Source organism: Hyperolius riggenbachi, chromosome 2, assembly GCF_040937935.1.
Source record: "Hyperolius riggenbachi isolate aHypRig1 chromosome 2, aHypRig1.pri, whole genome shotgun sequence".
Taxonomy (NCBI): Eukaryota; Metazoa; Chordata; class Amphibia; order Anura; family Hyperoliidae; genus Hyperolius; species Hyperolius riggenbachi.
Window position 1 is genome coordinate 193,220,344 of NC_090647.1, and position 22,689 is coordinate 193,243,032.

At 40.4% G+C, this 22,689-nt stretch overlaps 1 protein-coding gene across 1 annotated transcript in view; it reads left to right on the forward strand.

Moving 5' to 3' along the window:
- Window positions 1-20,015, forward strand: part of GPC6 (glypican 6) — an 850,247-nt gene extending 830,232 nt beyond the window's left edge. The window contains exons 8-10 of the mRNA XM_068267917.1: window positions 13,297-13,433; window positions 17,997-18,172; window positions 19,370-20,015. Coding sequence (XP_068124018.1) covers window positions 13,297-13,433; window positions 17,997-18,172; window positions 19,370-19,572 — 516 coding nt within the window. The 3' untranslated portion in view covers window positions 19,573-20,015. The remainder of the gene's footprint in view (window positions 1-13,296; window positions 13,434-17,996; window positions 18,173-19,369) is intronic.
- Window positions 20,016-22,689: the final 2,674 nt, after the last annotated feature.

Consider the following 22,689-nt stretch of genomic DNA (forward strand, 5'->3'; position numbering starts at 1 on the left):
AGGAAGTTGAGGCTTAGCATCTGTCTTCAAAACCAGCATCTATTGTCTGTATTGTTTTGCATGCATCAGTTTTGTATTGTTTTTGTTTTTTATTTGACCTGTATTTACAGTCTTATTATATTCAGGATTATTTTCTATACACTGTATCTCTTTGTGGGTCACACACACTTGATGCTTTTTCAACTCTTATCTCTTAGATATAACTGAAACAAGTGAAAATATATATATAGTTGGAATTACAAAAAGTTAAATTTTAAATCAAAGATAAAACAGATCAAGAGCACCAATAGTGCAATATTTCGATTCAATTTACATAAGAGAAATTAATGTGGTAGTATACTCACAAAGATGGGTTGCCACTGGTAACCACTGGGACAGTAGGTGGGGAGATTAGACCCATCAGCAAAACCATTGTCCCAATTGCTCAAAACACCAACCGTTTCACCACCAGCGAGTCAACCAGCCAAAACCCAGATCCCAGCACTAGGTTTTAAATTCAATATAGAAGATACAAACGACTGGGTCTCCACCTGAATTTATGCAATTATAGCTTGTTTTATTTGTAACACAGCCACTAAACAACACAACATTTTGGCATGAAGGCCTTTATTAAATGATCTTTGATAAAGGCCTGCGTGCCGAAACATTGTGCTGTTTAGCGGCTGTGTTACAAATAAACCAAGCAAGTGAAGTACGGTCCGGTGTTAGTCGAGGAGCAGAAATGCAGACATCAAACCAACAAACGTTGATTACGGTGATACCTTTAATGACTAACTGTACATGGTTTATTGCAAGCTTTCAAAACGTTAAGTTTCTTCTTCAGGCATTATACAGAACTGGATCAGAACCAGTTCTGTATAATGCATGAAGAAGAAACTTAATGTCATTAAAGGTATCACCGCAATCAACGTTTGTTGGTTTGATGTCTACAGTGCCTTATGGTAAATCCATAAAAATTGCAGTATGTTGAAATATCTTTATTTCTGTGTTTTTGTATATATAATTTTAACTCAGATACAGACAGTATTTGTATTTAAAAGGAGCTGTCAGCCATACTACCTCAGGAAAAAAAACACATATGTAAGTAGATAAATACTTGCTCTACTTACATGACATATATATTGCACTGTCCACGTTTTGATTTTAGTGATTTTTCTACAGTAAAAAAAGAAAAACATCCTTCTTAGCATTTCCCATTTTAAGTGTCATTTCCTCCCTTAAAGAGAACCAGAGATGAAGCACCCTCTTGTATTTTACCTTATAAATCAGTGGGAACATGACAGTAAACACCTAATCTGCTCTTTGTTTCATTGTTCTCTGTTTAATCTGACTGTTATCACCTCTGATAAGAATCCCCGACTGAGCACTCAGTCTAGCTTTGCTACGGAAAGATTATAGCTGAGTCGGTCTTCTCTGGTGTCTTTTCAAGCCCAAGCCTGCCCCCTTGTGGCTCTGCTATAATGACTCAGCTATAATTATTCCCTGCAAAGCCAGACTGAATGCTCAGTCTGGGATTCTTATCACAGCTGATAACAGACACGTTTTAGCAGTGAGGATGAAACAGAGAGCATGGTAAGTGTTTTCTCTAATGTTCTTACTGATATATATGGTAAAATACACAAGGGTGCTTCGTCTCTGGTTCCCTGTACACACGTTGAATTTTTCCAAACGACTGGTCGTTTGGACATCTGAACGACCGGTCGTTTGGATGTCAAATCGGGCATGTGTACAAACAGTCGTTCAGCTGATAACGCTGGTTTTGATGGATCCGTTTGGTGATTCGGTCAAATCCAGTCTTCTCAGCTGAACGACCGTTTGTACACACGCCTGATTTGGCGTCCAAATGACCGGTCGTTCAGACGTCCAAATGACCGTTTGTTTGGAAAAGTCCAACGTCTGTATGTACCTTTAGTCTCCTCTGCCTGATTTGCCCGCCTGTCACTATAGAAAGTGCTTTGTCTCAGCATGAGAAATATTGGCCAATCAGAGAAGAACAGATGTGTGGGAGGGGAAAACAGGAGGGAAAGAGGCTTCATCCAATCAGGCTGCATTAGTTAAGTCTGAGGGGACGTACAGAAGCAAAAAAAGAACAACCCAGCATGCCCTGCAACTTCCTTTTTGTGTACCAAATGTTGTGTGAAGCAAATAAGAGTCAGGTAAACTGGGGAATGATCATTTATCAACAAGAAAAGTAATAGAGATTTTAACTTTTACATTGCCTGGTTAGCATCCTTATTACATGTTTACCAGATAAAAATAAAGAATTGATTTTTGATTTTATGCCCAACAGTTACTCTTTAAGGATATTTAATTATTAATTGCTAAAGAGTAGCGAGAGTGATGGTGTTTCTTTTTGTTCTTGTGCTGTACCCGTAGTGGTTATGTACGTATGTGTCAGGGCTTTCTGTTTCTCCACTATGTGTGTCTGTGCATGTGCACTTTACAAAAAGCAGAATGAGATATGAGTGCAGACGGGATCTGGCAGTAAGTGTTTACACCAGACAGTGAAGACTAGAAGTGTGTGAATGCAGAAACTCCACATGCTCGGCCAATTATGTTTGTGGGCTTGGCTATATAATGTGGTCAGTTGTGGGTGTGGCCAATGCCATCCTTTTATGGAGACCTTGATTAGTAGCCACTTCTCACTGCATTACACTGTACATTTATTAAAATGGAAGTTTGAAGAGTTGAATTGTTCATTTGCAAATAACTAACTACTTCTGCTGTGATAAATTGAACTCAATAGTTTACCACAATTGCATTACAATCTGTGCGAGTGTGTGGCCAGCATAAGTGCAGAGCTTGTTTAGTATATCACCCATGTTTGTTTGTAATATAATCCAGAGAAGAGAGATAAGAAGAAAGAAACAACATAGCATGCTGTGAATGTTTATAGTACTGTTTTTAGATGCACAGCATTTTAGTTTCAAGGAAACAAAGTTTTGGTTAACCTTCACAGCAGCTAACCACATTAAAATAACAGTCACTCTGATTGAAGTTTGAAAGAACAGATCTGCTAACTTCACTCTTTACTGATGTAATATGCCCTCTTCCTTGTGTGCAAGAAGGTTTACAGAACAAAGTACTGGGCAAGGCTGCCATCTAGAGGTGTAATATGAAATGTATGGCTACAGGTGTTTCCATGCTAGAAAGTATACAACATGGTAATGAGTATTGCAGCCAGGGGCTATGCAAAACATAGTTTTTATTTTGAGCATATTATTTTAACCCATACAGCCAATTTTTTCATCAGGATTACAAAGTGATATGGCCAAACAGAGCCAGAATTATGTATATTGAACATTTTAATGTGGGGAGTGGAATTCTAAATAGGATGGTATTCAAATAAATAAAGTTGACCTGTGTATTAGGAAAAAAAATTGACACATGCAGGAGAGTTTAAAGGGTTATTTATACCTCCTTATACTTGGTGTTGCCCAGCATGCTATCTGGAATAATGCTTGATGCTTAATACATTGGTTTATTACAATTTAGATTTTATGTTCTTCTTGAGACAGATGCTCAGGTGAGGACAGAGATCCACACCAGGATTTGATATTTTCCTTGAAAGAAGTGGTCAGTTATATAAAAGGTGCATAAAAGACTGATTAGCTCAGCTTGAAATCAACACTCTTCTGGAAAAGCACGTGGTGCACATCACTGACAAAAAAGGAACTCAGATTTGTGCTGCAAAAGACTTGTGTTTTTCAGTTGTTGATTTTGATTTAGGATAAATGGTAGATTTGCGCCTTATAGAGAGGATTCTCATCTTCATAGCCAGTAACCTGTCTAGTGAAGTAAGTTTTGTTTATGGGTGTCCTGAGGAGGCGTGGTAACGTGTGAAACAGCTGTCCACACAGGTGGCTTTTTAATAGTTATACCGTGTTTCAATAAAGTGTCCTTTGTATTGAGAGCCGTTATCCATTTCTCTTCATTACAAATTTGTTTATGTTACACTTGGCAGAGAAGTTCAAATACTCTGTTTTTCAAATCTGTCACAATCTTACAAAAAGAAAACGTTGTATTTGCTACCTCTTTATAAAACAGCAATTTTAAAATGGAGTCTTTTTAAAAGACAAAATGAGTTTGATTTATCTTTATTTATTTCATGGTAAGCGTGTAATTGGGAAATGGAGTGTGTATACAGTGTACACTTTAACCTGCTATCCATGATGGCACATTGTAAATTCTAATTGTAAATAGCTGGCAAAAATGATTTTTTAAAAAGGATTTTGTCAAAAGTGTCTCCAAAACATTACTGGGATATGTGCTAGCTTTCTTAATGCTGCCCAGACAAGCAGTGTGTTTTTTAAAGTACTTTTCAATAATGACAAGTAATAGAAGAGCCCTCCAGAGGTAGAAAAGAGAATTACATTTGACTAAATTGGACCTGAATTCAGAGCCTCGTCTTTGCTCTAAAAGATACGCAACAGCATAATAAACTTTAAAGAAAAACGTTTCTTTGTTACAGCTGATACAAATCCTGCAATAAATCTGCATTGTGTCTGTTTTCTGCTTTCTTGGAAGCAGACCTATTGACAACCTCCTGTGTTTACCAATTAACTCTCTGCCATGGCAGCCAGCTGACACAGCTGAGGGATCAAATTGCAACTTGTGCTTAATTGTGCTTAATCACAGATGAGAGAAAATTAGACAGAACTCTTTAAATACATACAGGGTGCATTTTTTCTCTGTGTACCTTCTGTCCTACTTTAAGTGAGTTGTAGCCTTAAAACATTTTTGTGTCTGTCCTAAAAAGGCAGACCCAATAAGCCTGGTGATTTTGCTTATGAAACAAAAGCTTGTGAGTTATGTTCTGCTCTTTACCAACTAATTTAGCTGCCTGGTTATTTAGATAAATTCCTTTCATGGAACCTACAGCAGCTACCCAAAGCAGCACACAATTAGAGCTTTGTAATCAGGAACACATTCAGTTACAGAATGGCTTGTGCTAGGGAAAGAGCTGGTCGTTAGGTCAAACCAAGTGAGGAGGGGCTTATGTTTTGAAAGCAGCCTCAGGCCAGGAAGAGGGGCTATAAAGATGCTGTGGTATGGCATTTTCAGGCAATTTTATATTGAAGTAGGTAAAAAGGGTACCAGAGTTGTCCTCTTAAAAAATGTTGCAGCCACAGGCAGCGATCTTAAAAGCCACAGTTAGTGGCTATAAACAGTAATTTGGGTGCCCAAAGGCCCCTGAGATTTATAGACACTATTTTTGTTTAAATCTGCAATTACCGTTAATAGGCACTAATCGTGGGTTTTAACATTGCCTTCTATGGCAGAGAAAATATTGGGGGTTAGAAGTGTGTGGAGGGTCCTCAGGGGCTAAGGTTAGGCAGTGGGGGGGTTAAGATTAGGCACCACCAGTTATGCGCTGGGAGGATTGTGTTTAGGTACAAAGAGAGTTAATGTTAGGCAGCCACCACTAGGGAGGTTTAAGGTTAGGCACCACCAGGGAGGGGTTAGTTATGTGCTGGGAGGGTTGTGATTAGGTACCAAGGGAGTTAATGTTAGGCAACCACCACTAGGGAGGTTTAAGGTTAGGCACCATCTTAGGGTTAGGCAACAGTAGAGGGAGGGTTCTATGTGAGAGTAGGGGAAGGTTAGGTCATAGTAAAATATCAGTGAAGATTATCAATATTTTACTATTGTAATTAAGTAGTAGAATATCAGTAATAGCACTCTATTTACCAGGTGCCTTTTTACATGTACGCACTTTAAATATGAACACTCCTGACAAACTGATGCTTTTACTGTGCTATACATGCTAGCAGGGTTATCAAAAGAGTATAATATTTATTTTAATCCCCCTTTAAACTGGAGATAGAGAATAAGGCAAAGTTACTGAAAAAAAAATCAAACTTATTTGGAGTATTTCTTTGCTTACTGGAGGCTTCAAAGTGTGTTTTCTTGATAACGTGTGGAAACATCTACTATGACAAAATTTAAGTTAATTAAATAGGAGCCTAAACGTGGCCATACACTGGTGGATATGGGCAACAGATTTTTCTCAGATCTTTATTTAATCCAAGAGGGATCTATGTGCTCAGTCCCTCCACAATCTACACAAAGCTTTTCAATCTATTTCAGCATTAAAGGAATACTATCGATACCCAAGTGTTCTAAAATGACAATGTACAAATAATGTCTAAGTAGCTGTGTAAACATTTTCCTACTTTTCATGTTAAATATCAGAGGCAAAAGCTGTAATTTATTGAGGGTAGGATTTAGCTATATTGGGACAAATCAATTGCAGAAGGGGTGTCTGCTTCAATGCACAGCCAGAGTTGCATATCAGACTACAGAAAGCAAATATCAAACATATTAAACTCTGAAAGCAAAAACAATATGAAAAAGCTGTGATAATTAGTTACATTTCCTCTGCTCTCTTCAGACACTTCAGTCGGAAACAGAGCTCCCAACAGCTGCAGCTCCTGTGTCCTGTCTCTCTCTGTCACACACAGAGCTACACATAGAGTTAACTGATCAAGTGTGAGGGGAATTTCCCCTCTCCTCATGGCTCAGTCAGCCGTCAGTTTTAGCGTCAGTAAACTTTAAATGTATTTTGCTAACAGTAAACAAAGAAGTTGCTACTAAAATGTATACACCAGTACTTAGCAGCACTTCCCAAACAATTCCTGTGTCAATTAAAAAAAATATTTGAATTGATAGTATTCCTTTAAATATTTTGAAAATCTGTGTCTCCCAGTGTAGATTTTACGTTCAGGTTGTGTGCACAGTTCAGTTTGCACAGTTCAGTTTGTTTTATGCAGTCCTCTTTGTTATTATGAGTGCATGCATCAAGAAATTGTATTTGGGAATTATTTACATAAGGAATTATAAAACTAAAACATTAACTTATCGATGCTATATACATACTGGTTATAAGTTGGTAACTCTGTCATCAGGATTTGATCTGTCTTTATTTAAAAGTTATAAGCTAGAAGAGATAATGTTCCACATATTCAGTTCAATAATATCTTAGGCTATCATGTTTTATGTAGAGACTATTTTCTGGAAGTAAACATAATGATGATTAAAGCAAAATGTAATCATCAATAGATCAAAGCAAAGCCATGTAATAATTAAAACGTGTTTGACCTTATTTGTCTTTTCATCAGGCCCAGGAGTTTTACATCTCTATTTGCATCAGTTTGTGTCTCTTTCTTACAGATGGTCAATTACATGCTAATCATTTAGGAAATTCTGTTAATTTTATGCAAATTTATACAGTTTGGAATAGCTCCAATTGAATACAGTTGCTGATTATTTTCATTGGTCGTATTATGTTGCCTGAAATTACCATAAAACATGTGTGAACTCAAAATTATTAGCATACTTTCTCCATCTCTAATATAATTATTACAGATGCAATATAAGATCAAATCCTCATATGCTTGGACGGCATTGAGCAGTACAAAGCAAGTGGGTGCAGTAATCACCAGGGCCGGATTTATACCTCAGGAGCATGTAGGCACAGAGATTTCAGCACCCTAAACCCCGCCCCTCACAGGCCACACCCCCAATCCTAGTCCTTATTTTCTTATATCACATGAAGAGCGAAATGTACATGAACCTGGCAGCAGTGTAACTCAAAGAATGGGCCTGCCCAGCCAAATCCTGGACAAGACCCCCTCTACTTTAATAATAAAAATAAGGTAATAATTATCTGTATGGCCCTAGCTACCATACAAAACAGGCTACACACAATCAGGGGCAGGGCTTCACATGATCGGGGCTACACACAACTAAGTCATCACCTTACATTGCCTCAAGCCCACTCCCCTCCAAGATGAGAAGAGAAGGCCGGCAAATAGGAACTGATCTGCTCTGCAGTTGGTGCAGGAGGATGCAATATCCACATCGGCCACCTTGCTACTCTCACTTTCACTGGGGGCACTGATTAATCCTCGGATCTCCGCCCCTAATTACGCGTCTGCGGCTTTCGGACTGGAGCTGGGTAGTGAGTGACATCGCCCTCCGGCTCAGCTGAGAGAGGGGTCGTTCGGGACGGAAGGGGACCCTCCTCTGCCACATAAGGCGCCTGTAGGCACGAGCATACAGTGCCTTATGGTAAACATGGCCCTGACAATCACTATTAGTTTTGATTTCTGCTGAAATCCTGTCTAATACCTACTGGGACAAAGTGGTAGACTAGTAATCTGGGAGTGATTGATTGCAAATTGTATAGTGTATGGCTAGCTTTACATACTTTTTACACATAAACAGGAAAAGCTGCATCCTATGGTACTCAAGGATGCAACCTCACATCTCAGGTGAAATATGTGAAGGTGCAGGCTGGTAGTGGATTATCTGGTTTAGCTCAATGGAGGTATGTCCTTTTTCAACCCAACTAAATATGTAACACATGTAATAACATCTTTGCTTGTTTCAATGAATTGGACTATTTTAGAATATCAGGTGCAAAAGACAGTATTTTCAATTTTTATTATTTTTAAAATCATACTTTCTTGCATCTTTATATTTTCATTGTATAAGCATTAGAAAATGGACAATGTAACCACTAAAATATGGAAAATCAAGTTTAGCCTAATGTTATGACATGAATGTGAACATAGCCTAAGACTGAAGGTGTGGGTTAAAGTGTGACTCTAAGTGTGATGGGGTCTGGCTTGCGGGTTTGGCAGAGGTGTGACTTGAAGTGTGGTTGAGGTGTGATGGGGTCAGGGCTTGAAGGTGTGGTTGAGGCGTGAGTCGAGGTGTGATGGGGTCAGGGCTGGAGATGTGGTTGAGGCATGAGTCGAGGTGTGGTTGAGATGAGACTTGAAGTGTGACGGGGTCATGGCTGGATATATGGTTGAGGTGTGACTGGAGCTGTAACAGGGCTAGAGGTGTGAGTCAAGGTGTGGTTGAGATGGGACTTGAGGTGTGACGGGGTCATGGCTGGAGATATGGTTGAGGTGTGACTGGAGGTGTAACAGGGTCAGGGCTAGAGGTCTGATTGAGGTGTTACTCGAGGTGTGATAGGGTCAGGGCTAGAGATGTGGTTGAGCTGTGACTCAAGGTACAGTGGGGTCATGACTGGAGGTGTAGTCAGGGTGGACTGGAAGTGTAGTGGTGGCTTGTCTTTATACCAGATATTTTCATGTTAAACAGAATGTGAAAGTTGGGAACTATGTCTTAATCCCTTTCTGGATTCAAAGTAGAACACATTGGGGTTGGTTCATGTCACTTAACAGGCAGCCCACTGGGCCAACCAAAGTGCCGGTATCACGTCTATGAAGCCACTGGACCCGACAGGGCTCAGGGCGGGATGAGTGGAGCAGCCGTTATGTGAAGGGAGCAGCTTCATGAATCAACTGCATTTTTCTTCAATTTTTTCATACACAGAAGAAGTATTAGAATCTCTGTCATGTTTTAATGTATGTTCATTTAAAATTACTTGTTTTATTTCCTGGTACGTGTTATAGAAGAGGTGAATGAATCTCTTTGTATAAGAAGTCACAGTATAACCTTTATTGGGTTTTAATTTCATCCTATGTTACTATAAGATTCATTCACTTATGTTGTCATGAACAGCGATCTATAACACATGAATTAACAGACCTTTTCAATTTCAATCAGCACCCACACAATAATAAAACCCTAACACTCTTTTGAATACTCCCTCACTGTGTCCAAAGGTAAAATAAAAGCTTAATATGAAGTTGCAATCCAACATCCGTTAGAAAAAAAGTGTTCAAATCAAGTCTGATGTTAGCACGAGACATATGCAGTTTTGTAAGATGCAAGTTTAAAGAATATTACAGTATACCTGCTGGATTAATCGTTTCACTGGGTACATCATTCACATGTTTAAATGCATCTTATTTTTATGGGCGACATTGGTTATCATTTCCTCCTTACCTAAAATAGCTTCCCAGGCTTCATAACCAATTCTGTCCCACTGCATGTATTCAGCCTGATTTGATTAAAGCATACCTGAAATGACATCATGAGATAAACATGAGTACATATAGTTCTAGCCCTACTAAGAAATGATCTGAAGTCCCTTACAGTTTTCCAGTCCAGTAGTTTTTTCTACACTACTAATGCTCTATTAATCATCCGTACTACACATACAATTATCCATCATCTTATACATATCTTATACATATTTTAACTTCAGGTTCATGTTAAAGAACCCTTGAAGTAAGTGTGATATGGAGGTTGCCATATTTATTTTGTTTTAAACAATACCAGCTGCCTGGCATTCCAGCTTATCTTTCATACATCAGTAGTGTCTGAACCGCACACCTGAAAACAATCATGTGCCTAATCCAGTCAGACTTCAGTCAGAAACATTGGACCTGCTTGTTCAGGGTCTGGGGCTAAAAGTATCAGAGACAGAGCATCAGCAGGACAGGACCTGTAATTTGCATTGTTTAAAATGAAACAAATATGGATGCCTTCATATCCCTTTTGCTTCAGGTGTACTTTAAGAATGTCTATTCAAACTCCAGTTCATCAAGTGTTGTTTGCTGTAGAATCTGTGAAATCTGTGTCGCACACACATCTGCCATGCAGTAGCTGCTCCGTTCATTAAAATGTTAAAAAATAAATAACGGGAAGTCATAGTAAGTTCTTATTGTGATCTTGTCACATTATTCCCACTTCTGTCACTTGTGCTGATAGAATTCGGTGCAAAACTTTTACCCAGCTATGTAAAACTTTCGACATTTTGCACACGTCAGAATATAATAAGATGAGAAAGGCTGTTGTCATATAATTTGCAATTGTCAGTGCAACCCTACCTGAATGTGTGCTACATAGAGAGATCAATATACAAATTCCTAGTAACATTATTTTACTATCTGCATAAAGTTCACATTGCGCATGCAGAGGTAAATAAACATTTTCCTATAAATATATTGTGAGGGTTTTTGGAATGGAATGTTAGCATTTTGTCCATGTAAACGTGTCATATAGGCAAATCAGAGATTTCAAGGCTGATGTGCTTCCAAGTCTCAAAAAAGTATTAATGCATAAACCTCACATGCTTATATTCTGTAAGCATCCCTCCTGTAGCGTGTTCTCTCCGTTGCAGTGGAGCTGCAAATGGACAGTTCTGGCTTATCTGCTCGCATGCGGTTGTGCATTGTGCAATAAGTCTCATTGTCATTTGCAATCACTCTGCAGTTCTGGGCAGCTCAGGATGCTGTCATCATTTCACCAATTGCTTGGTGCAGCTGAGCTGCGGCCAGATAGCCTTGGATTTCCTGCAGGCATGTTGTTACACAATACTGCATGTATTTCTTATGCGAGTCCTTTGCATTCACAACCAGCTAGCAAATGGTAATCAAGCCAGCTCAGGATTGAATGATTACCATTCAGCTGTGTGGGAATTTGCATACCTGCATCCATTGGCTGATGCCAGCATAAAAGTCTGGCTACCATTTCCTACCCCGCCCGACATAGCTTTCAGCTCCCTGAGTTGTTGTTGGGTCTATGCTGTGAAAGTTGTTATTGTAAATGTATAATGCCTTGCTCTGTATTGTCATGTCTGCTTGATGTTTGCTGACCTGCGGGGGTCAGTGAAGTCCTTCTGATCCTGATAGTTAGATTCTGCCAGCACCACGTTGGTGACTGGTAGTATTAATTCTAGTCTTGTTCTTGAGGACAAACTATAGCAGCGGTTGCCATTAGTTCGCTCCTACCTGTTGTCTTGTCTATCTCAGTGTGAATGTCGCCGTCGCTGAAACAGCGACTAGATTGGCTGAGCATTCCGTCTGTCTGTCTTGTTAATTATCATTACTTGTGCTTTAGCTAGTGAGTTATTTGAGAGCTACATTTCATATATTGCGCATCACCACGATATAATATGTACTCTAGTCAGTCAGTCTTCTACTTTGTAGTTATATATCTTGTAATTTATTCGTAATATTCTAGTAATATTATTGAAGTAACATCTATTGTAATATTGTATTGTGTACCGACATTTGCCCGCTTCTTGACTACGAATCTGACTGATCCTTCCAATACGACTGACATCTGAATTAACGTGTATGATCCAAGCCTGTTACCAACTACGTCTGTTGTGTATTGTATCACATAGCATCTAGCCTGATAGGCGGCCCAGAGCTGCAGTTGCTCTGGGCAATCTTGCTCCCTTGTTCATTACTCCTGTGTCCATCTGTGGAGCCTCTTCCATTATCCAGCTACTTAGCCTTGTTGCGCTGGGTGGTCAGAAAGTATGACCCCCCCTTCCCCCAGCATTACATATTCATTGTTAGCAAGTAGCAAGCTATTGCTTTCTTATGACTTTAATATTTATGATGAATGATTCTTTATGTGCAGAACATGCCTTATGTCAGAGCACATCTTTCATTGTCTGCATCACTGTAGAGGACTGTACTCTTTCAATTCCCGATATTTTTTGGAGGAGGAATGTTCCACTGTGTGTGCTCCTACTGCCCAATCTGTGTTACCTTTTATTGCTCTCGTGTGTATGACTAACAGCTTCTGCAGTCAGAAGTAGCTGGCCAAAGATGCTGTGCACACACCATGGAAGATGAAAATAGATATGCTGTAATCCTAAAAATAATGGCACACCGCAACTGCAAGGAGCAAAGACCCAGGATTGTAGTGTACAGGGATCAACAGCCGCAGTCAAAGGTTATTTAGATAGGGAATTGTCTCCTGCACATGATATGGCCCTCCATTGCAAGTAAAGTATCACTTTACTTTTCTGTAGTATTTTTCTTTTGAATAGTGTAGTGGTAAGCTTTTATTATTATTATTATTGTTGTTGTTGTTTTTGCCTGTGTCCCTACCTGAAGCAGGTAAAACACGCACAGCCATAGACAGCAATGTTAAAAGGTGGAATTAGCTGTACTTTGGGCGCCCAAGGTTTTTAAGCCATTATTATTCATAGGCTTTTATAGCCACCATTTTCTGTTTATAGCTGCTACTGCTATTGCCGGCAGTGAAAATATTAGGGGTTAGGTTTAGGAGGCCTTGATCTTTAGTGTTAGAAGTGCGTGGGTCCTTAGGAAGTAAGGTTAGGCATGGGGTGGGGGGTTTAAGGTTAGGCACCACCCGGGGGGGGGGGGGGGGTTAACGTAAACATAGGAATGAATAAGGGAGTGCTATTTGGTAAGAAGTCAATAAGTTACATCTTTCAGCTACCTAATTAAGAAGATTGAATGCGCAATGAACATTTCCATCTACATCTTTTTGACCAGTGAACAGGCTTTTTCTTGTTAGTAAGTAATCTTGTGTTAGAATAACATGCTGTGAACTAGAATTATGACAACATAGCATGCATGGTTAATGAGTGTAATGTTTTTCGCTCAGGTGACAGAAATCAAAGACAGACTAAAGGCATCAAAGAAAACATGGTCCATCCTCCCTCATTCTATCTGCAAAGAAGAAAGAATAACAGGAAGAGAGTCAAATCAAGAACAATGCTGGAATGGACACAGCAAAGCACCGTAACTCTTTTAATGATTTTACCTTACAAATGCATTACATTTCAACAGAATAAATCCAGCTTGTTAACTTAGGCCAAAGGTTACAGCTATCACATAGCATAGTGGCTGGTCAAGCCCAATAGACTTAGCCAGGAAGTAAACTAAGAGTGAAGGGCTAAGAAAAAAAGTAAGTGATACTGAAGAAGGAAGCTCCATCCTATATCCGCCTCCTCATTCATTTAGTCGAGTTCAGTTCTTTGTGGCCAATGTACTTCTGCACATCATATGTGTCTGTCACAGATTCTTTCAGCTGTTGCTAGCATACAATCATGGCCTCACATATGCTGCTTATCCATCTTATCCACTGCTTTCCCATTCTCCTTTCCCAAAGAATCTGACCTTCTCGTTATTTAACAAAAGTATTTGAGTTTTAATTGTAGTATTAGTACTTCTAATGAACACTGTGGGTACTGTGCTTTTTCAAGCATGGCCTTATTTACATTCTAAATTTCATAACCATATGTTACTTCTGGAAACACCATCATTTTAATAATCCTGATCTTTGTTGGTAAAGTGATGTCTTTGTCCTTTAGTATCTTCTCCAGATTAGACATTGCTTTCCTCCAAAGCAACCAGCATTTCATAATTTCATGGCTGCAGACTCATTGGAGCAGATTCAATTATTTCAGTTTTCTTGCTTTGTATTGTTTATTTCACTTATGGGTGTAGCATTCCAGCTGCATATGAATGTCCCTAATGCATTTAATATCTTTCTTGGGTGTTGTATCCAGAAGCAAATCATTATAAAACTGTTAATTCCTTCTCATCTGCTTCGTTTTTTGGGGGCAGAAAATCAAATCACTTTAACCTCCAGCTGACCATGTCACGCCGATGGGCGTGGCCGCAGAAGCAGCCCCAGGACCGCCTAATGCTGATCAGCGTAAAGTCCTGGGGCTCTGTTTTGCAGGAGATCGCGCGCAGGCTGCGCGTGCATCTCCTGCTCTGTCTTCAGTCTCCAAACAGCGATTGCCACTCGGGAGACTGTTAGACAGCGTAACCACCGTCTAATTACTGGTACAGCGCTGCGATCTACAGCAGCGCTGTACTAGGGACAGCTGTGTGACACGGCTGTCCCCTCCTGAGCCACAGAGGTGATCGGCTGTCATAGGCTGAAGCCTATGACAGCTGATCACGGGGATTGGCTGGCGGGGGGAGGGAGGGGGGTATGCAAAGGAATAAAAGAAAAACACTTTTTATTGAAAAAAAAACATAAATAAACAAACACAAACAAACATCTGGAGCAATCAGACCCCACCAAAAGAGAGCTCTGTTGGTGGGGAGAAAAGGGGGTAATCACTTGTGTGCTGTGTCGTGTGGCCCTGCAGCTTGGCCTTAAAGCTGCAGTGGCCAATTTAATGAAAAATTGCCTGGTCTTTAGGGGGGTTTAAAACTGCGGTCTTCGAGTGGTTAATGTTGAATAGTTTCCCTTGAATGAGAGCATTCTGTTATTTTCAGATTGTAACCAAGGACTGATGTTGAGAACCTTTTATTGGTGATGATGGCTACTCCATTTCTTTTATGAGTTTATTGTCTACAATAGAAAATGTAATGTATATCTGATCTAAAATGACCAGACCCCATCCATTTAAGTTCATTGATTCTCAATATTTAACCTTGCCATCTCACCTATCATCATGTTTTTTTTGCCCCTTGATTCATAGATCTTGCCTTCCAAGCTCCAGTGGTATATTGTTTTGGTAGCACTAAGTTGTACTTTTGATATCTTTGAGCTCCCCAGCAGTTGGGTGTCCTCTTGACTTTTAAGCTATCAGCATCATTAACTTTGGTTCTACTATTATTTGTCTTCTGTTCTTCCTCTGTAGCTTGTTGGGCATTTTCAGATCTGGGGGCAAAGCTGTCCAATAATACACTTCCCTGTCCTTATCAGACAAAAATATATTAGTAGCATTAATTTTGCATTATCCAAACTCATATGGCTGGAAAGGATGTCTAGAACAGCTCTAGCTAGACCAGGGGCGTAACTAGAACCCCCCCCCCCCCCCCCCGAGCCCCCCTGCAAGAATTTGAGCGCCCCCCCCCCCCACACACACACACCCTGGGGTCTTCTCGTGGCCATTTTAGGGGGGCAGGAGGGGTCGCAGCACGAGGGGAGAGCTTGGTAGCATGTCGGTGGTGAGGGGGGAGGGTCCCCCATTCACCTTGGGCTCTCCCCTCTGCACTCCCGTCGTGCATCGGTGTAAGTGTTGGCAGCGGTGGCAGCAGCAGCTATAATTACCTCCATTCACCACCGGAGGTCGCCGATCTGCAAGGGCATCACATTACTTTCACATTACTTCCTGTTTTAACAGGAAGTAAGTTGAAGCCCTTGCAGGTCAGCAACCTCCGGTGGTGAATGAAGGTAATTATAGCTGCTGCTGCCGCCGCCGCTGCTAACACTTACACAGATGCAGGAGGGGACCACAGAGGGGAGGGCCCAAAGTGAGGGAGGGGGGACCATCCCCCCTCCCCACAGATGTGCTACCAAGCTCTCCCCTCATGTTGCGACCCCTCCTGCCCCCCAAAACAACCACGAGTGGGCCCCAGGGGGCAGGGGCTGCTTCCCCTGTTGTTACGCCAGTGAGCTAGACTGACATTTTAGGTTATTTGAACCTTCCAAAGCGGAACCAGACTATCCATAAAACAAATCCTAGGCAGTTGCCCAGAGAGAGTCTAGGAGCCTGGTGGATGGTAGTCCCACTAAACCTTACTAAATAAAAGCCAGGAAATCATCAGCAGTTGGCAAAAATTGCTATTTTGCCTAGGGTCCTATTTCTTAATCCTTTTCTGCTTCAAATATACATCTTTACAAAATAGGCTCAGTATGCATACCAGGGGTGTAGCAATAGGGGTTGCAGAGGTTGTGACTGCATCTGGGACCTTGGGCCTGAGGGGCCCCGAAGGGCCCTTCCTCAACTGCAGTATAAGCTCTCTATTGGTCCTGTGCTCATAATAATGACGTCTATAGATATTTCGAATAGTGGTAATAATTAACAAACTGTTTCTCATTCCCTTCTTGCACCTCTGACACTGTAGTTGACATTGGCAGGTTTTGGTGCACCGTATCAATTGTTATGTATAGAGTGTTTGGGGGGGCCCAAATGTAAAACCTGCATCGGGGCCCATAGCTTCTTAGCTATGCCACTGATGCATACATAATAATGACTGGTTCAGGAAACCTGCCTCTACACTAGTGCCAATCTAGAAATCCAAATAACCCTAGTCCCTGACTTCTCTGCACACTATACCCTTAGGGGTCCAAAACCTTGCAATAACTGTTGCTCTTCAGAGACAGTATTCTAACTTGGAGAAAAATACAAATGTGTCAAGGGCCTTTTTCAGTTGCCTTTTCTCAAGAGTTTTCTCACTGCAGATGATTTCACACTTTATCAATAAAATACCTTTTAAACACCCAGCAAGCAAGAAGATGCTCAAAAATAAATCTGATATAACTTTTTACTTGTATTTAATAAATTATCTCCTGGGAGAAAACCCAGGATAAAAATTCACTGAATCAGGACTATGGACTCTGAGGTATAATCGCACCTTGCATACACCGAACCCCCTTTCCATCAATACATATTGGGCTGATGTCACAACTACATAAAACATGATCCACTAAACACATTGACATCAGTGTCCAGTTATTATATCTGATAGGCAGTCTCTTCTTTTTTTTAATCTCTTAAGGACTAAATAATGTAAAGTAGTAATTTTTTTTAACTATTTTAAATTACTAAATGCTGAGCTACTGTTTTTATCTATGCTTTTTTTCTTTTGTACTGCTTTAAAATAATCTACATCTACCTAGCTACGTGAATGGACCGCAGCATTGGACTGCCATTCTTTGTAAAATCACCCCATTGTGTTAACTAGATGTACATTTTGTGGAGTTCTTGAGTTGATTTATTTTTTATAATATCAGAAAGAGGTATATATGGGTATAGGGAATAATCTTTTTGAAATATGAAAGTGAACAGTCTAAACAAGCATAGAGCAACAATACATCTAATCCATCCAGGGCTGTTATACCATTTAATACATCTGATGTAATTTTTTCGAAGAGCAAATTTGATTATGACAAATTATTAATGACATTGAATGTTCTGCTGTATAGCCAGCTGAAAGCTTAGTAATGATAAGTGATCTCATGCAGATTAATGCACTCCACATCCTGTGTGATGCAGAAATAAACACTAGAGAACAAAGTACATGTTATTCTTTTTAGTGCTATTGTTGTTTGGTGCCTGGAATATTTGTAGAATATAGAAGTCCTTGGTATTCCAGCTTTAAAACACTCACATAATTGAACTGAGTCTATTGAGCTGAGAGATTGGTACATTTCAAAACTTGAACTGTATAAAATGAAGAGTCATGGTTAAGCAGCCATACTTGACCTTTCCAATCCAAGATGGAATGGCTGCCAGTATAATGAATCCTTGAAGCAGATAGATTGACTTTTGTGTTCTGGTACTGTTTTCCTGTTCAGTATACTGGTATGAAACTAACTATGCTTTGACTTTCCAGGTATCTCCCTGAAATAATGACTGATGGCTTGATAAATCAGATTAATAATCCAGAAGTCGATGTGGACATCACAAGGCCAGATACATTTGTAAGGCAACAAATAATGGCACTACGAATGGTTACAAACAAGCTGAAGAACGCCCTCAGTGGAAACGATGTTAACTTTCAAGATACAAGTAAGTTACCATTAAAGAAATGATACCAATACCAGAAAATCTCTCTCTCTCTTTCTCTCTCTCTCTTTCTCTCTCGCTCTCTCTCTTTCTCTCTCTCTCTCTCTCTCTCTCTCTCTTCTCTCTCTCTCTCTCTCTCTCTCTCTCTCTTTCTCTCTCTCTCTCTCTCTCTCTCTCCTTACTCATCTTTGGTTTACTCATCAACTGCATGCAAGCTTTTCCCAGGCAGCAAGAGGTGAAAGTTAAATGTTTTATACTGACAAAGTATAATTTTAGACATTTACTAATTTTTAGTACCCTACATATGCATTTTGTATTATTGTTGCCCGAAACAATTGCCCCGATTATACAAGTCGCTAGAGAATATGTCTTATCGCAACTCACACCTGCTTTCTGATTCACCACTCCGTATCCAATTCCCAATGATGGACAAGTGTCAGACCATACAATACTTTTCCAAAGAGAGGTTCAGAACCATCACATCACTCAAGGGCTAAAAGGCTTGTTTTATTATAACATTCCATAAAAGTACAGGGGCTGTCTTCCTCTTTGTCTACACTAGCATTTCCTTTACGTGATTGATGTGACAGTATTGTGATTTTCAGGCTTGGGCAAAATGCCCATATACTTTTATATAAGCAAATACAGATTCTGAAAGTCCATACAGTAGAATCTCAGTTCGCCAGAACTCAATTTGCTAGAACTCTCAAGCAACCAGAAAAAAATCCATGCCTTGCAGGACTGACAAAGTTATTTTAGGCTCTCCGGAGCCCGCACCCACTGTCCACAACTCTCCTCCGATCTCTACGGCATACTTACAGTTTGCAACAATTTTTGTCTGGTGCATGATTACCTGTCACAGCTTGCTACAGTGATTGTATTGATTTTAATTACTGTATTTAAACATAAATGCAGATTTTATGGTATGAGCATTGCACGAGGTATATAACAGTATTAGTTCAGCCTGTTTTTAATGGTAACTCTCGAGCAACCAAATACTACATTAACCAGGCAAATTCCAGTTCTTGGAGGTGCAGAATAATTGAGATTATACCGTATTTGTATGTTGACTCCAAGAGTTGCAGGGAGATTTATATAGACTGACTTATAACATTATGGTATTTATGAATTTATACATTATTGTATTTACTTTAAATAATATCCTTCTTCAATTTGTCTTTGTTTTTTCATATGTGGAAGGTGAAGAGGCCAGTGGCTCAGGAAGTGGGAGCGGCTGCACTGATGACGTTTGTCCCACAGAGTATGACTACATTACAACAGAAGCTCCACCCTTTGAGCCAGATCGGAGGGAGTTTGAGTATTCTTCAGCATCTACTCTTAGCCAAACACATGTCACACTGTTCTCACCCTTTGTCCTAGTCTTGGTGAGACAAATTAGATAATTTAGACATTTTCAAGAACAAAAACTGTTTTAGTTATGAAAATATTCAATTTTCTTTTTTTAAAAGTACTTATTGGACAATGGACCATTTCCCTCAGAATACCAACAATTTTCTACTTACATCTCAGTATTTTTCCTTTGTGCTCCAGCGGAAGTCCAACTTTAACACAAACGCCTCCATTTTGCTTGAACATATGTCTATATCATTCGATCACAAAGATTACTTTTAGGACTTTAAGTCTAAAAGAAATTTGAAAACAAAAAATCTGCGCTTTATGAACTGAAAGTGGACCTGTTATGCACACATACATTGTAGTATGTACAAGAAAATGCAGTACAGTTTAACCAACCTTACAGCCCAGATCATGTTATTATGAGTCACTATTTATTATTACCAGCTTGTATCTGCCTTCTGGTAGAAAACAAATATACAATATTATTTTACTTTGCTTTCTGTTCTTCTTGTTGAGAGTCTGAACTGTGTGTGAACCGATTTATATCTTTAACTAATGGTTTCCTGTGAGAGAACTCCTCAATCAGGAGGACTAAATCCTCAGGTAAGAAAGGAAAGCACCAAGATGCATCATTAACATTGGGAATATCTATTTTTATTTTATCTTGCTTTCTGTAATCTTGGGTAGTTTTACTCTAGATAAATCTCACAGTACAACCAAAAATCTAGAGAAAATGGTGGTTCTATGGACGAGGGAAATTATTTTGGATTGTTCCTTATAAACACATCATCCTCCTTTACAATACATTTATCTATCCTTCCTCTGTAGCTGGTAGTCTTAAGGTAGCCATACACTGGTCGATTTGCCATTAGATCAACCAACAGATAGATCCCTCTCTGATCGAATCTGATCAGAGAGGGATCGTATGGCTGCCTTTACTGCAAACAGACTCGGAGCCCAGCGCGGAGAAGAAGACAGCGGATAGAGCAGGGACACGCGCCGGCGGAACAGGTAATGTATTGCAGCTAGCATCGGTCGTCGGGCATTCGAACGCTGCTATCGACGCACTCCCGACCCAACGGCAATTGAGAAAAATCTTCCGCATGGACGGATCGACGGGAATCAACGGGAACGACTGATTTAGGATGGAAATTTATCGTTCTGTCATCGTTTGCACGATTTCACAGCAGATTCGATCACAGTGATCGAATCTGCTGTATATCGGCGGGAAAATCGTTAGGTGTATGGGCCCCTTAAAGAATGACGGTGTCTGATCATTATACTATCAGATGATGAGGACAGTAATGTGGTATTGTCCTTGTCAGAGAAATTTCCCCACCTGTCCTACAGTCACAACAGGAAATTAGAGGTGAAATTTAACCTTTATAGTCCATGGATAAGACTTATTTCTTATACAGTTCCACAGGCCAGGCACACCAGGATCCACTGTAAGTGTATTACAATAACCTACAAAATAATAGTGGGCTTATAATTATCACAGTTATAATTTACGACTTTTCAAACAAGATATGTCCTTCATAAAGGGCTTTTAAATAAAAAAGCAGCTCAGCTCAACTCAATAAAGAATACACTAAGCTAGAGGTGTCCAGAGTTATGGGCATGAAAAGGTGTTTGAACTTTTGCAAATAAAAAAAAAGAATGTTATGCTTTTTCTTTACCTTTGTGGAGAGTGAAGCAATTGTCATTAAAATGTACCTGAACTAAAATATGATGTGATGAGGTGAACATGGGTACATATAGTATGTCCTATCTATAAATTGTCTTAGGTCTTTTTATAAATGTTAAAAACCAGTTTTACTATATCTATGCAAATGAGGAAGTCAAAGAGCAAGTCAGACTCATCCGTTCCCCTAAAAAGTAAACAAAAAACGTATTGTTGTACAAATAATGTTCATAACTAGAGAGGTTTTTTTTCAGTCTCCCAAGCTATTTTTTTGAGTCAGGAGCTTAATGACCCAGGTTTTATGTAACTAAAATACAAAAATGATCATTGGCACCACACAATTAGATATTGCAGCAGCTAAAGATACTGCAAACCTAATACAATAATACAAATGTCTAAAAACCAACCTCTGTGCTGCTTTATATCAGATACACAGTACTTATCCTTATTCTTCTTTCTTTAGTGGTGAAGGTCTTTTCCCAGCAACAAGTGTATAATAACACCATAGATCTCCAATTTGAGTTATCTTTATCCAACTACCCAATCTCCCACTAAAGCATGATCAGGGTTAAGGCCCATACACACTTCGGATATTTTTAACCACTTGCCGACCGGACGCTTATACCGTGCGTCGGCAAAGTGGCAGCTGCAGGACCAGCGACGCAGTATTGCTTCACCAGCTGCAGGTTGATTAATCAGGAAGCAGCTGCTCGTGCGAGCGGCTGCTTCCTGTCAATTCACGGCGGGAAATAATCCGCTTTGTTTACATTGTACGGCGCTGCTGCGCAGCAGCGCCGTAAGGCAGATCGGCGATCCCCGGCCAATCAGTGGCCGGGGATCGCCGCCATGTGACAGGAGACAGCCTGTCACTGGCTGCACAGGACGGATAGCGTCCTGTGCAGCCCGGATCTCCAGGGGGGGGGCCAGGTAGGAGAGGGAGGGGGAGGATTTTGCCGCGGAGGGGGGCTTTGAGGTGCCCCCCCCCCCGCAACACCCGGCAGGCAGGAGCGATCAGACCCCCCCAGCACATCATCCCCCTAGTGGGGAAAAAAGGGGGGTGATCTGGTCGCTCTGCCTGCACGCTGATCTGTGCTGGGGGCTGCAGAGCCCACCCAGCACAGATCAGCTAAAACAGCGCTGGTCCTTAAGGGGGGGTAAAGGGTTGGTCCTCAAGTGGTTAAACGACTGGTCATTTGGACGTCCCGTCGTTTAGTCGTTCAGTCGTCCGGACGTCAAATCGGGTGTGTGTACAGTCCGTCGTTCAGGTGATAAGACTGGTCTTGAGCGATACGCCCGATTTGACGTCCGGACGACTGAACGACGGGACGGCAGTTTAAAAATATCCGACGTGTATATGGGCCTTTATGCACACTTCACAGACAGAGCGAGGGAATGGGAGTTACTGGTTTTAAGGAGCAATGACAAATATAGGATTTGTAACATCCTCCATAAGACACTGCAGCCGGTGAGATCCTATCAA